At 32.1% G+C, this 16,795-nt stretch overlaps 1 protein-coding gene across 12 annotated transcripts in view; it reads left to right on the top strand.

Annotated features, from left to right (window-relative positions):
* ELP4 (elongator acetyltransferase complex subunit 4) overlaps nt 1–16,795 on the top strand; it is a 260,264-nt gene that overhangs the window by 126,265 nt on the left and 117,204 nt on the right. For 11 of the 12 annotated variants that reach the window (XM_058424532.1, XM_058424531.1, XM_032166350.2 and 8 more), the window contains exons 8-9: nt 1,988–2,096; nt 4,367–4,473. In XM_058424532.1, coding sequence (XP_058280515.1) covers nt 1,988–2,096; nt 4,367–4,473 — 216 coding nt within the window. Of the gene's footprint in view, nt 1–1,987; nt 2,097–4,366; nt 4,474–9,052; nt 9,346–16,795 lie in introns of those variants that run through there. The other variant, XM_058424537.1, reaches the window with a different exon arrangement.

The raw sequence follows: 16,795 nt of genomic DNA, 5'->3' as shown, positions 1-16,795 counted from the left end.
TAAAAATGAAATGATAAGAGCCTGCTGGTTATTATCCATGATTCTTCTTAATGGGGGAACCACATGGTTATTCTTCATCTCCCACTTGTTCTCACCCTTTACTACCAACCCAGCCACACCCCACCCCCACCCCAACATTGTTCAGTACTCAGCACAATGAATCATTTTCAAGTTGACTCATTGTGAACTGTATCCCAGCTGTTGGAATGTCTGGCAGACATTTTTGTTTGGGTGAAGAATAACTGGCTGAAACCCAACCTGGATGAGTTTGATATAATGGTCTTTGGCTAAAGAAATATTGAGAGGAACATGTTTATGGCCTCTGAAGCCCCTGTTATTCCTGGAGTAGGACCATCCCCTGTGGCACAGAACTGAAAGTAAGGAATCAATCTGGATTATTTTCTCACCATTGAATGAAAAATTGCCTTAGAAAAAATAGGCATTTCCAAACTATGTTTTTCTATACTTAGTGTGCCCACGTGATTGAACATATTAAAGACAATTAAGAATAATTATTTTTACTGATTCCTTTTAACAACACTGATCCAAAGGCTGAAACATTCTTTATATAATGCTGAAACGTTCTTTATATAACACACATTCCAACTTATGAAGGAGTTTCAAATACTGCCCTAGGTGTGAGTTAACCAGTCATTTCAACAGAATGTTTGGTGACACAGGCTACTATGTGTTTCATAATACCAAGTCAGGTAACATTGACCAGCCCTCTTTAATTTTTCATTCTTATGCCATCTTTATAAAGGGACTTAAGAAACAAGAATATTAGTAAGCTCAGCTGTAATCATGTTCCCAGAAAATGAAAATCTTTTATTATATTTGACTTCTTTCTAACAGGGAATATAGCAGGCCAATAAATTTTCTGCTATATTTTTCTGTTTTATATTTTCCATTCTCTTCTTCAAAGATTAGTTTTAAACTGGTGGGCATTACCATTGTATAAAATGAGAGTTTCAAAATTGCAAAATTTTACAAAAATTTTCAACTTATCTACATCTGCTAAGCAAAAAATTGTCTAAGACATCATAGCATATAATCACAGTTTTCTGATCTATCACCCCGTCAGGGGCTAAAAGGAATACTAGATTTCCAGTAATTAAAGAATTTTTAAAAAAACCCTACCAGATATTTGGTGATTATATTTTTATAGCCAGGAGATTCTTAGTATTTTAGAACTTTTGCTACTTAATAACTGGACATACTATGTTTGTAAACATATTAACCTATTGTTTTGATCTGGCAAAATGTGACATTTATTAAAATGTGTTTAGCAGTATTTCAGTTCATCTCAGATTGCGTCGAGAAATAAAGGATAGGCTACTGGTCTAAATGTTAGTCATCTACCATCTTTTCTTTCCCTTTATTGTTATCCCAGAGCCAAATGGCAGCATCTGGAAAGAGAAAACAGAAGACTTCATAGCTAGCCACGTTGCAGTCTCTTAGCTGGTCCTTTCCATGTTTCTAATATGTCACAGAGGACCTCAGCTGTTATAGGTCTGGGACCTTGTCCCAGCTGACAGACGACAGTGGGACTCTTGCCCTATACTTTATGCTGTACCATCTACTGCTTCTGAATCCTGCTGTCTGACAGATTTTCCAATGGGCATTGGATGAAGTAATTTGAAAAATAACCATGTATGAGAATAAAGGTAGTCTTGTTCCTTAATGCAAGTGAAAAATAATCAATTTATGTTCTCTATCAGAACTAATCAATTTATGTCTTCTACCAATTTATGTTTTCCCTTCAGTTCTTCAAATTAGAATAGCATGTCTACATGGGCCACGATTTTCAATTAAGGGCGTATTTCCATCCAGTTTTCAGCCTATAGTAGCTTTAACTTTTAAGTTATTTCTCTGTGGATAGTCTATCTCCACCACAGTTTTTCATGAGATGGCATAGTGATATTTTATAGATATTATATTATTAACATAACATTTAACGTTACTGTTTTGTTTCCATGTTTTGCAGAATAAAGCCATTATTGCCCGCGTCACAAACTTGTCAGATATAGTAGTTGGTCTGGAATCATTTATTGGTTCTGAGAAAGAAACTAACCCGTTGTATAAGGATTATCATGGTAAGTACAACCTTCATAATGAGAAGAGCATGAGCAGGCTGCTTCTAGGTTACCTGGAAGCATCCTGTTCAATCTGAATATCTACTGTCAAGGAGTATGAATTTTATAATACACCTGTTAAATGTTTTCCATTCCTGTCCGGTCTTCCATGGCAGCTTATTACCCAACTACATTAAGACTATAGACTATAATAACTGAAAGGAGTCAAACCCAAGTACTGAGGCATGGCTGAGTCAGGTGTATATTTTGTTGTCCTAGTGGCTTAAAGTAGCCATGTAATCAGTCATACTTACTAGCCATGTTTGAAATAAATATCGTATTAATTCTAATAGTGACAGTTTTCTATAGCAGTTTATACTTTACAAAGCCTAGCCATATGATAAGATACATACTGGATTATATTTACAGATTCCTAGTCAATTACATTTTCAGAAAGAGAAGATCTTTGATTATATTTGAACTTTTCTGTGTTTACTCATTTTCTTGTTAGTTTGAGTTATGAACAAATTATAAAATATTGCCACCTTGATATAAACACAGGTGAATTCGTCAGACTTTTTACTTATTTTTTTTTTTTACTTTTAGTAATATTGTAGTCATTTGGTTAATTTGGGGATTCTTTTTAATAAAGAGTCTTATGTAGAACTATATGAATAGTAAAAGTGTAGTACTTACATGTTAGTAATATAGGTCTAAACCAAATATAGAATGTAGTGAATAACAGATTTTTACCTATTATTCTTAGTATATATAAATTGTTGCTACCATTGTTATGGAACTACCATACTTCTATGGAAACCTCTAAAGACTGAATAGCTTATTTGAAGCCTGCTACCAGGTTTTATAAGACAAGTATTATGAACTTAGGCATTTTGTAAAATATTTTATATTCTAAAAAATATTATTTTGATTAAAATGTTGCAAAGGTTGAAAGGCTACGATTCTTTGTGCTAAAACCTCTGAATTAATAAATTATTTTCCACCGAGTAAAATAATTTACTCGTCTAATGACTAGTATGCTTTCTGTTAATAAGGAGGACCTGATGACGAAATTATTAATTTATTCTATAAGGCCTCTTGATAGCTAAGCAAGCACATTTAAGGTTAAAATAAGAAACGTGCAAATAAAAGTATGGTGTGCCTATTTCTAATAAATATATTTTACTAAATAGTATGTATGAGATAGTCTTAATTGGTAGCCACAAGCTGTCTTCTTGAAACACCTTTTGCATTTTTTTAAGTTTGGAAAATTGTCAGGTATTTTGGTTAATTATTTTTGAAGAGGCCATTTCTAAAGCTAAGTACCTTTAAAGGTTTAAGCTAAGACTAATAGATGCATTGTTAAGCATTTAAACACACATACAAAACCTTGTACTAGAGAAGCAGTTCTATAAGTAAGATTTGTCTCTTTGTTCAAATATGTAATTTGCCTTTCTTCCCCATGTTTTGGATCAGTGTCCTCGGGATGGCGATTTTTAAATATAAGCTGAGTCAGGCAGAAAGATGTAGTGAAGAACCTTCCATGTCTTCATCTGTGGGAAATGACCCCTAGTTTAGTCAGAAACTACATTAGGCTGCACAAAAGCCATGCAGTGCCCTTGTCAGAAAAAATTAGCAAGTGTTTCTACTGACAAGAGGCCAAAGCTCATGGTTTACCTAGCACTGTTGCAAAGCTTATAGCAGCTACATAAAGGTCTAACATGCCATAGAAATGAGTGTCTTGGATGGCATAGGGGTTAATGTTTGGTCCTAGAGTGTACTTTGAAATGTAGTTTTCTTCAATGGTTTGTTCAAGTCATTAATAAGGTACAAAATGAAATATTTTTCATGAGTGCTTCACTGGTTATCAGTAACCTATAAGCCTTGTTTTGCTGGCTGCTTAGTGGTGCATTTAATAAAATAAAGATCACTCAGTGGTGCCGTGGGCAGCATGCAAGGTGATAGCCATATTTGCTTACTGTAAATACAAGAGAAAATCACACACAAACCGGCTGTAGTTTTGACAAGTATTAAGATCCCTCTTTACATCTGTACTTCTGTACCAAAGTGCAATTAGTTTTCCTCGCACAAGGATTTCTGTTTATCTTATTCTGCTTGATTACTTGAGTATAATCACACCATTTGCTTCATTGCTCCTGGTAGTAAGCTCCAGTTTTAAAAGGGGAGGATGCTTGTGTGTAAATTTACAGGATTCTGCTATAAGACTCTTTAATTTATGCATCTGATGACAATGTTTTAAATTTTTTTTCTTTTAATTTCCTTTCCACAAGGCTTGATTCATATACGGCAGATTCCTCGGCTTAATAACTTGATCTGTGATGAATCAGATGTCAAAGACTTAGCTTTTAAATTAAAAAGGAAGCTATTCACCATTGAGGTAAGAGAATTTTTGTGTTTTAGTTTACAATCTTGAGATAAACTTATTTTTAACTTATTTTTACTTTACTTTATTTTCATTTTCACTTATTTTTACTTTAATGAAATTCTTAGGACATGTTTTATGCTAAGTATTTTTAAGTTCTTCTGATATAACAATAATTTTTTAGACTATTGTTTTATTTTTACAATATATCAAGTATGGCAAAGATGACTTTCTTTTGAATATCTATTAAAAGTAAGCTCCAAACTTACATGATAAATATGATATGCATATTTCCATGGCTTTCAAAAGCATATTTAATTAAATATTAATGAGCTACGCTTACTTGGGTGTGGAATGTGAATGCTACCCACAATTGTCTGTGGCTAAGAGGATTCTTATCTACATTTTAAAAGCATTTTTCTTTACTGTTAGTGAAATTACCTTTCCTCGTGTGGAACTAAACAAATTATAATTTACACTAGTGTCTTTAAGTACATTTTCTAAGACACTGCAACTTTTTTTGTGACCCTTACATAAGCAATGGTGACAGAAAGTAGTAGGACAAGAGATTTATTTCAACTTAATCTTGCTAAAGAGCAAATGAACAGAGAACTATTAAGCAATTAGAATTGATGTATTTATTAATGAAGTAAATGCTCAGAGAGAGATGGCTTTTGGGTGATGTGATAGTTATCAGTATAGTCGGTGCAATTTTTTTTTAACAAAGACATAAAACAGCCAAGCAGCCTTGACAAACCATTTTGTTTAATCTCTTTTCAAATGAAAAGCTCCTAAGCAGGCCACTTGTCTTAACTGCTTGAAACCATAAAAAGAGAGAATTGCCACCAATAAATTAGCATATTTTTAACTTCATCACCAAATGATGGTCAATGTGGCTTGGCACTGCTTTGGTGTTTGGGACTTCACCCTTAAGTGACCACTTTGGCCCTTTTTTGACCCTCTGCCCTCTTTAAGCTGGCCACTTGATAAGGTAACTTAATGGTTCTCTCTCTTTTTCTCTTTCCCTTCACATTTGCAAGTAGCACTAACCTATAAATCATTGTAAGGGCCCTATTCAGTGACAAATTAATGTGCCCTCCTCCTAATTAATGGTCATCAATGTCCTTAATTATCTAATCCTATTGAGAGCAGTTAATAGTTAATCAGGCAGCCAGTTCTTCAAGCAGGTCATCTCTGCAGGAGTGTTAGAAGTTTCTCATCTGGGGACACTCCCTTCAAAAGCCACTTAAAGCCAAAAGAGTGAGAGTGTAGAAATAGTGATTCTTGAGCTAATTTGCTTTAGTTCTCAAAAGAAACCATTGAAGTGGAACCCAACACTGTAATTGTTCAAACATTGTTTCAGCTTTTCTGACAGAATACTGAGTAATGTACCATAATATTGCTTAAAACATTGAGAAGGATACAGTTATAGTTTAGTGTCACAAGGAAAGCATGATTATCATTTTCTTTTGAGTTTATATTTTTAATGGAAGACGTAAGTTTTTTCTCTCCACGTGGCACCTTTTCCCCAAAATCAGTATTCTAACAACCACATCTGAGATACAATTTCTATTACCATACAAACTAAGCAAGGTGATTCCCCTGTGAAAGTAAATATTGTACCCAGAGAAGAAAGTAGTACAGTAATGTGAATCATGTTTATGATTTCTCTTTCTCTGTCTCATTGAGTCTTATTGGGAGTTGAGGGAAAGAGAGAAATAAAGAACTTACATGATGTCAAGTGGGACCTCTCCTCTGAATAACTTTAGGTTCTAATAGTAACTACACTTCACCATCAGAGCTAATGAAAGATCTTTTATTAACCACACAGATTTCTGTTCCATTTTCTCTCTTGTTCCTACTATGGTAAACTAAGAACCATTATAATTGGTCAACCTGTGGTTTAGAAGCAATGTTTGAAAACAAAACACAAATAGACTGTTGTTTCTTAAAATTCTATATAATCAAACTCTGTACCTTTTTGGCTAATGACCTAATCACTTAAGTTTTTTTAGTTTTTTTGTTATTTTAATATAAATACACACATTCTAAATAACTTATTTACTTATGCCATAATACTCAATTTAGTGATTAGAAAAAATAAAAATTAAGGAATCAAACCAAATAGAAGTACATATATAGGTATAATTAGAATAGAATAAAATCATGTGGTTCACCTAAAAGTAAATGTTTTAAATGTAGCGTTGTACATTCTAAAATGCATATCCAAACAGATAGCAAGTCTTTGTAATATATTAAAGAAACTAGAAACAGGGGTAGAAATGACCTGAAGGTAACTAGTTCAGGGATTCCTTTATTGAGGGTAAAATCATCAAGCAAATGCTACTGTTTTAATACTCACAACAAATAAATGTTCTTTTTAAATGTCCTGATTTTTTTTTAAATAAAATGTAACCTTACTAGCCTGTAAAGTCTGAGACTAAAATAGGTAGCCTATTTAATCTGAGTCTTACTTTCAGAAGTGAAAGATAGTTGAATCTGACATTGAATCAGGCATTGAATCAGAGTCTCACTTTCAGAAGTGAAAGGTAGTTTAGCAGGGAAAGCAGAAATAACATTTCCAATTCCACAGGCAGATTTGTTACATGTTGGAATTTACTGTCAGTCATATTGTCTCAAAAGGGGGCAAGGTTGGAAAAAAGGGGCAAAAGAAGCAGACAAGCACTCTCATCTCTATTTTTAGGGCATCTTTTCTTTGATTTGCTAAGTCATTGCCCTTTATGTGTATGAAAACTGATTATCTTTTTACTAGCAGCTACCAAGGGCCTCTAACAGGTAGAGCAACTTTAACTCATAGTCTCTAATTTCTTTGAGTGATTTGGAGAAAGCAAAAGAATATTTCTTCCTTCTCAGAGTATATGTTGGTATTGTCCAGATTCAAGTGAAAATATTTATCTAATCAGAGTAAAAATTTTTGCCAATACCTGTAACTACAAAGCTCTATAAATTAGCCCCCTCTACAAAAACCATAGCAGAATCATATCCATACTAATTGCACTAAAATCCTGACATGCATTCTAGATAAGTAAAAGTCAAAGTTTAAACTATGATTTCAGGTTAAAAGAAATAGCTTTCCAATTCTTTGAAAATTGATAACTCTTATAAGCTATATATAGTAACAGTCTAGAGTATTTGATTAACCATTATATACTACTTATTCCTTGATCTAAACCAGATCAAATTTACCTAACCTTGCCTAACCTCCATTTAATCATAGCAAACATTTGTTGAGCCTTTGTTAAGTAGCAAGTACTATACAAGCTTATTGATATTTTTATATAGTGATTAAATATTTTAAACAAAAGCTTTACTAAGATATAATAATAGATTCAATACACATAAATGGTGTCTTTTTCATCTTTGTATCTATCTAAGAATCAAGAACAGGGTTATTTACTTAATAGGTATAAAATATTTGCTGAAATGTATGTAATATAGATAAATTATGAATGGGCTTTTAAAAATAGTGCAAATAATACAGCTATAAATATGATATAAGCTCCACCAGTCAAGTGACCCATACACAATGTGTTCTTAGTTACGTGTAAGATAACTTGAGTACATGGTGTCACTTCCAAGCTAAAATAACTGGTTAAACATGCATTTCTTAGCTTCTGTAATTTTTGCTTCTTTAATATCAGGCTATCACTAACCAGTTTTTTCTTTAGTAATTTTGATGTAATTATAGTACATAAACAAGTAAGATTTGGCAGAATTTGAAATATGGCTGCATATTTGATGACATAAATGCAACATTTTCACTTGCACTTAATATTTTGCTATTTTGATTTTGTATTTTCAGCTCGATCATACTGTAGCACATTCTAGTCATAAAACTATCTAATATAAATGATCATAATGTATTATTACATTATTTGCACCATCCATTAAGGTTTTCACAAAGAGAGTTTCCACTTTGGTAATGGGACAGTTTTCCAGCTCAAAGATTCAATGTTTCTAAGTTCAAGTCAGAGAGTACAGTAACTGGATTAACCCTGAAATATACAAAAGACTTACACTGTAAATAAATATACTGTAAAGACTTACAGTATTTACTACAAATTTTCAATATAAAGATTAACACTACTTGTGTAGGCTGTAATTGATCAAAAAAGTAGTGTATGTATGTGGGCCTCATAAACTAAATGAATATTAAGAGTAGAAGAGTGTCAAAGTAAATCATGTTTACTCAAGGTTGTCTTATCATACTTTGTCCCTAATTCAGAATAGGACCTCAGTACCTCTCCAGTCACCAAGAACTTTTTCTCACAAAATAATTGACCAACCAGTTTTTATTAAGTAGCTATTATTTTTTATGTACTCATGTAATAGATTTATTCTTAAGTATTAAGACTAGAATGGAATCAATATAAATTAGATTTATAATTATATTGCCATATAACTTGGTACTATTCAGTAAGATTATTCAATAAGATTATTATTTACGTATTGGAAAAGCATAAACTCTTACAAACTACAGGGGTGCTAGTAGCTATGATAATGTGTAATAATTTGGAGTATTTAATGATATATTTGGTCCTAGGTTTACTTTATTCCCTATGCTTACTTTCAGCAGCCTTTCCAGTTTTTAAATGAGAAGTAGAACGTTGAACATATTCATTCCCCGTCTAGAGATGGGGAGCAGGATGGTTAACTTGCTTGTCAACTCACAATTATGTTACTAAAATAAAATAATGGAAATATAAATGTCTGGCTTGAGAGCCTTATTAACTTGTAGCATCATAGGCTGTAGTCCAATATACTACAAATATTGTTTGCTGTTTCAACTAACTTTTATTCCTAGGTACACTGCAGCTAGCAGAAAGAAAAAAAAATCTAAATGAACATATTCATTTAGATTAAATCACTTGTCAAAAATAAACCCAAATTAACATTTTTAACAATGGAAATGTAATTTTTTACATGTGTACATTTTGATATATCATTATATTATCATTCTCATATTTATGCTTTTATTCTCAAGTAATATCAGCATATAATAGCATTACATAAGGTTTCACAGAATCATCAGAAGTTGGTTTAATACTTACTACACTTTATTTCACATGCCATAGTTAACCTATCAAAAGTGCATACCACCTTAAGGAGAACACAGTTTTGAGAATCTGTCTAATCCTATTTCTTCCCACTTTGGAATCTTAATTAGAAGAGATAAGAAAAAAAAAAAATCATTTAACTAAATTATTGTCTTGAATCTGTAGCAAAAGGTATAATCCGCAATTGGGCCAATTAGTGAACCCCATAGTTAGCTATGCTGCAGCAAACAATTTGATTAGATCTGACACCATCCTAGTTCCCACTGTTGTTTTGCCAGGTATGATGGTCAGACTTCAAAGAGCTTGAGGCATCAGCAGGGCAAGGTTTGGAGGCCAGCTTAGGTCCGGTTGTTAATCTCTCTGCTAAAACCACAGCAGCTCTCACACAAAACAAGCTTACACGACACAATCATGCGGTATTAAAGTTAGGGTTGAGTCATGCCAATTTCCCTTTGATTTTTTGATGATTGACCAAAGATGGCTACATGACTAGACACATGCTAAAAGTATCCTGATTAGGTAAGTTCCCAAAATATTTGAAGTATTTTTTAACTTCCTATATAAATGTTGTGAAAGCTTATTCCCTTTGATCAAACCTTCCAAAGTAATAGTACTGTACTGGGGAAAAATGAGCATTTCTTACTGGCAGCCTGAATATCAAACTTTTCACTTACCACTTTATATAAATTTGTCTTTATATTAGTAATTCCTTAAAGAGAATATATAAGGAAATTGTTTCTAAGTGGTAAGCTTTTGAAAAATCTATTAAGCACTTTGAAAGAAAAAACATTTTTCCCTGAGTCATTTATGTTCACTGACAGTTTTTCTGAAATTTCTTTATAATTGTTTTCCACTTAAATGTTGAGTAAAGTGCCCTTCCAAGATGTGGTTGCATAAGTGTTCTTTTCTCTACATTCTGATTTGTTGAAATATTGCAGTAATAGTGACATGTTTCCATTCTGAGAAAAGCCTAAGGCTGCTTTAGCATTATTCCAAATGATTGAAACTGCCATCTTGCTGACTTTCCCTTAGGCAGTGTAAGGCCTGTTTGCTTTTGTGTTCATTTCACATGCTTCCTGTTAGTTTGGCTGGCAGAACATCATTGCTTTATTTGGCAAGGAAGAGTAGATTCATATTTGGCTATTATATGTCTTAAAGTTTCTGTATGGTCATCAACATGTAGGATATAAAACTTATAATTAGTTATATCAAATGAATCATCTTTCTTTGAGAAATATTAAAATATGACACCTTGACCATAATTTTTATATAAAAATCTTCATTTTATAAATTGAACTTAGGGTCTAATATTTTACATTGCACTATTTATTCATAACTACGTTACTCAGGAAATTTAAGAAAAGTTGCATGAAGCAAAGTCAGATATTTAGAATCTTACTAACAGTCTCTCATAAAGATACCATGGTTACCTATAATGCAGTTATCTCAATTTTTAGACCAGGAGGATACAGCCTCAGCATTGTCTAAATATGCAAAGGGGAAAAGGTCTCTTCTCCCTTCTTCCTAAGTTTTGCAGACATAAACATTTATATATGTGTTTTATGGTTTGGCTCCAAGAAAATTATATTGCAGTACTTCAAAGATTTTCTTCAAGCCTTTGTAGAACTGCCGTAGCAGAATTAGTCCAGTTTACGTGATACTCTCTGAAACACTTCTTTTTGTAATGTGTCATTTATGGTGTCTAAGGAAGATAGAAAAAAAGAAAACAGAAAATGATGACAAATCACAGCTATTTCATTTCCTCACTTAAATATATTTTTAAAGTTCCTAGAAAGTAAGAAGATACACTTTACTAGTATATCCTCCAAGGTGCCTGTAATACAAATGCTTAGTAAATATGGTATCCTTAAGCTTGTGATGTAGGTAGTTTTGCAGATACTTTTGTACCTAAAACATTTCAAGTTTAGTCCTGCCTCAGTGCCTTTGCACAGCAAATGTTCAGAATCCTCATCCCTCTGATCTTTTCAAGGCCTTTTCATGTCATTTGGATTGTAAATTAACTATCTCAGCCTCCTCCTTAGAGAAGTCTGACTGGCCTGTCTGAAGTGTTCACTGTTACTCACCCTCATGTACTGTTCGAATTCTCAGTGTAATGTATTTTATAGTTCTTCATCAGTTTATTTGTTTATTTTCCCAACCTCACCACTAAAATGTAAGCTCCACAGGAGTAAGGACATAGTATGTCTTATTTGCAGCTAAATCCTGAGTATGTGTAATAGGTGCTCCATAAATATTTGTTAAATTGTGAAACTACAGTTTTTAAAGTAACTCATGCCTACTGTAAGTTGCTTTAAAAACATGTATTTGGTATCTAATTTTTTCTAGGTATTGTGTTGGGTGCTTTCGTATACATTATTATATTTAATTTTAATCCTCACAGGAACCCTTGCATACATACTATTTCACATATTTAATAAAAAGAAATATACAGGAGTTATATAACCTTCCTTCCCAAAGTCATACATCTGTGGTTAGAGCCAGGATTAAATTCAGATCTTCTGAAGTCATATGCAGAATAACACTGGAAAGCTAACTTGTTCACAAACTCTGTTAATTATTATTAATTTTAAAAAATAAGTTTTATTACATATTTAACAGAGGGCTAGGACTACTGGAAGTGCTTAAAGGCATTATTTCACAGACCTTACAGCTACCCATATGACATTATTACCTTCATTTTACAAATGAGGAAACACGGTTTGGAGAGATCAAGCAACTTTACTTATCCAGAGTCACAGAACTGGTAACTGGCAGAAATGACACTTAAATTGAAGCCCGTTTTATTCTAACGCCTGTGCTCTTAACCACCAACTATCTGCCATGCCCTAAGCTGTACTGCTATCTTGTCTTCATTACATAAGCCAGGAAGCCTCTGTCCTGAAGCATTCTTCAATAAAAAATGTTTTTTTAAATCTCAGAAAATGTGTTAATGTGATATATATATACACATTTAACATTCATACTAAAAATTCTTCTGTTCCCTAGCATGCATTTCTTTTTGTAAAATACATTATAAAATTATGATTGGATTAATCACAGCTTCTCCCTTATATAACATGATGTTATTATATATATATATATTCATATGTATGTGTGAATACATTAGAGTGGTGATATTCTAATTTTTACTTATTTCTAGTAATATGGTAGGTTTTTATGGAAAAATTAATTTGCAAAAAGAAAAAGTTATTCTCTAAAATACTATTTACTATTACAGGATTTCTAAATCCAAAAGAAAGTGAGAAAGTATTGTATACAAAGAAACATAGTTTTCCTTATCAACTATTTTGATACAGTCTTAAAGTGTGCCAAACTTAATTACAATATATTATTATTGTACTCACTTAAGTTCTATGTTCAGGTGCGTTTACCAATATTAATTTGCTTATAGCTAATCAACCTGTTTTTATATTTTAAATTTTTCTAAGGTATTTTACGTATGTTATTTTTGGAACATCAAAAATTATCCTGTGAGATAAGGTATATACAACTTTTAATAAGGGTCTACTGAATTCATTTTTCAAACTTCTAATTTTTTCCTCCTCTTTTATCATAACTGGTTCTAATGAAGGTTTGATTCTTTCATATTAAAAGCTATTTTTCTCTTTTGCAAAAAGCTTGATTTGCTGGAAGTTCTTTAAATACCATCTTTAAGCAAAATTAAGCAACAATTATTATGATTGTAAAATATTTTCCTATTTTATTGATGAATATTATGAAAAAGTTTTCTGCATTTTAGTAATATGAAGAAATTATGTTCCTCATTAAGAAAATATGATAAATATAAATTATTAGTTTTTAAAAGGTAGAATTGTGGACCATAATAAATAAGAGAAAGTAGAATGTAATGGGAATATCTTTAACCCAAAAACTGGTAAAGCGGTTCTCTTACTTAAGTAGAAATAAAAAATTTGGCAAATTTATTACTGTCATCACTCCAAGTCACAGTAGACATTTTATAGAGTAGCCAGTTTAGGTTCTTTGTATCTGGTATCGTGAAATTCACTGAACTGTTTTGTCAGGTGCTGTCAAGTCAACCCACCATTGTTGTAGAGAATCAAACTAAATCATTTTGGCATGAGCCTTCCAGAAATAAGATACCCAAGATGAAGGGTTTAATGAAATTGAGTATTTGGCTTCAATTTTTTGTCAGAATGTCAAATATATATTGCACTCATTCAAAAATTTCCGAGTAAATCAGTTGAAATACCTGACCCTATGCTTTATTGAAAACTTGTTTCAAATATTATTGCCCAATATAAATGATATTTGGAATGTATTTGGGTGTTGTTTAAGGTATAGGATTCTTCACTGAACATTTCAAATAATAAAACTTGAAAGTATATAGTCATTTAATAAAAAGAGAGAAGTATATTTTACTACAATTAAAGTTTTCCATTATAGGCTCAGTGCAGTGACTCACACCTGTAATCTCAGCACTTTGGGAGGCTGAGGCAGACGGATCACTTGAGGTCAGGGGTTTGAGACCAGCCTAGCCAACCAAAATAGTGAAACCCCATCTCTACTAAAAATGTAAAAATTAGCTGGGCGTGGTGGCAGGCGCCTGTAATCCCAGCTACTTGGGAGGCTGAGGCAGGAGAATTGCTTAAACCCAGGAGGTGGAGGTTGCAGTGAGCCAAGATCGTGCCATTGCACTCCAGCCTGGGCAACAGGGTGAGACTCCATTTCAGAAAAATATATATCAATTTTAATTGAACTATCTTTGTTTCCAAAGGCTATTAAAAGCAAAGTTGTATTTAATTACATTTCTTGTCTTTAATTAATGAAATGTTTATTAATTTTCTAAATAATTATATGAATGAAAAAAGCTTATCTTTCTGATCAATAGTTATTTAAAAGGCATTATTATAGTGTAGACTTAAATGCCTCAAACTTTTCACTTACATATTTTGATACCGGGGCTTTTTTGTTGATATTTCTGCCAGATCCGTAAGAAATATCTTCCCAACTTGTACTGTAGCTATGGTTGTAGCATTGAAAAAGATTGTAACAAAAAGCTTCTTGGTGCAATTAAAGGTCACTCGTACATATTGTCATAGGCTACTCATTTACAAGATCTTTGTGAAGGGTCAGTGCTATAGCATGAAATGGATTGCCCTTGTTGATCGTGTAAATAAATGGGTCAACTTATCTTGTAGTCAGTAGGCAAAGAAAAGGCTAGCACAAAGTAGCTTATCAATATTTTTATAAGCAAATTGCTAAAATGTTGACCAAAACCAAATGCAATAGGACTATATACTTGACATAAATAATAATAGAAAATTATTAAAATACATAGTTACAGCTTTTAAGGGAAAATTGCTTACACATATATATACACGTATGTACTTGTTTTTTTTCAACATATGAACCATATTTAAGTGTAGCAAAACGCAACACAGTGGTAGTGTTCAATTGTCCTTTACCATAAAACTAGCATGTTTCAAAGTAGTTGGGATTTATACAGTCTATCTTTTCTGCATTGAGATTCAAAATTTGTCATGCATAAGTATGAAAAAGGAATCCAACTAGATAGTGATTTATTTTAATTATATTTCATAGCCTTTTCAATAAGTCTTAGAAAAAAATGGTGGTCCAGATAAAGTATTAGTAATGATCTGTTCTGAATGAATTAATAACGATCTGTACTAAATACAAAGAAAGTATTTTCTTTTAACAATTTTAATACACGTAGATTTACATGTTATGTATGTATATTTGTGAGATACAAGTCATTTTTTAATCTCAAAGAAATTTTAAAAAGATAATGAGATATATTTGTTCAACACTTTCTAGATTCTTCCCTCTGTACTTGCATATTCAGACACAGCAACCATACACACACACCCCCTTAATATTTTTTATTGCTGTGTACTATCAAAAAAATGAAATTTCTAGTCAATGTCAAACAATACCTTCTAGGATTAACAAAAGTAATTTAACAATGGGTTTGAATCAAGAAGCAAATAATGATAAATTAACCTTTAAAAACCTGTAGGACTGATTGGTCTATAAAAATGCTAAGGCCAAAAGCCAATCATGAAGTAAGTAGCCAAGAAGAGCACTATTTCAAGTAATCATCTCTGCTTTTTATTTAGCTCTTGAATATCCATTCTGCACTGTTTTGTTTGTTTTGTTTTGCCATACTTTAGTACATGGAAAACATCATGCATTTCTTTTATAAAGTATCAAACTTTGGGAAAATGTTGTTCTTTTAGAGCATAGGTGTTATGAACGTAGGTATTTTTATTCATCATTGTATCTCCCTTTCCTGGTTCATTGCCTGATCATATAAGTGCTTGTCAAATATTGCATGAATGGATAAATGAATGAATGTCTTCTTGATATTGCTCAAAACATATAAGAGGGTGTGACCATTAAAAAACTCATTTCAGATTATACGGAATAGTTTGATAGTGTGAATACAGTTTTCTTTAGATGCTTAATATACTTCTAAGGTTTTATGTAAGTAAAACAACCTTCAAAAAATATCAGCTAATAATATAATGAGCTGTTATTGTTGAAAACAGTTCATGAGACTTTTTTTGAGTTACAGATGAAATAATTATGTAAAATGGAATTTTAACACATTTTGGATATTCTACAATTTTATTTAAATACACATTATCAGTAAAGTAACGATATCACTTCCATAACAGAATCTAGGACTAATCCTTAATGAAGAATCATCCCATTGACCTCTTTATTATACGCTTGAAGCTGACAAATTCCAATCTGGTTCTTCAGTTTGGCTTCTTCAGAATTTCCTCCTGAGAAACCATTCTGATCCAAACAAATTTAAATTAAGGACAATTATATGTAGGAGAAAAGCTTTATAGTGTGTGATTTATAACTGAATGCATTTCATTAAGATATGTTATTGACTTAATGTATAATTCAGTCAAAAACAAAAAAAAGTACATGTAAAGATATTTTGGAAATGTGATCTAGTCTTAACAGTACTATAAACATGAGCAATTTCTTTAGCATTCAATTATTATAACATCCAATCATTTTACTGGAAATGTTCTTAAGCTTTTGTCCACATAAAAGTGGGTAAGTAAAGGGCAATATTAAAGCAACTATGCCCCTGTTGCAATAGAACATGTGATTAGCAAACTATGGCCCATAGGCCAAATCCAGCTCCGTGTTGTTGTTGTTGTTGTTGTTTTAATACATTTTATTGTAACAGCCATTGCTATCATTTTGTCTATGGCTGTTTTCATAGTGCATCACTA

This window comes from Hylobates moloch, unplaced genomic scaffold, assembly GCF_009828535.3.
Source record: "Hylobates moloch isolate HMO894 unplaced genomic scaffold, HMol_V3 SCAFFOLD_11, whole genome shotgun sequence".
Taxonomy (NCBI): Eukaryota; Metazoa; Chordata; class Mammalia; order Primates; family Hylobatidae; genus Hylobates; species Hylobates moloch.
The sequence above is the reverse complement of the archived record's forward strand: the minus strand, read 5'-3'. Positions and strand labels throughout refer to the sequence as shown.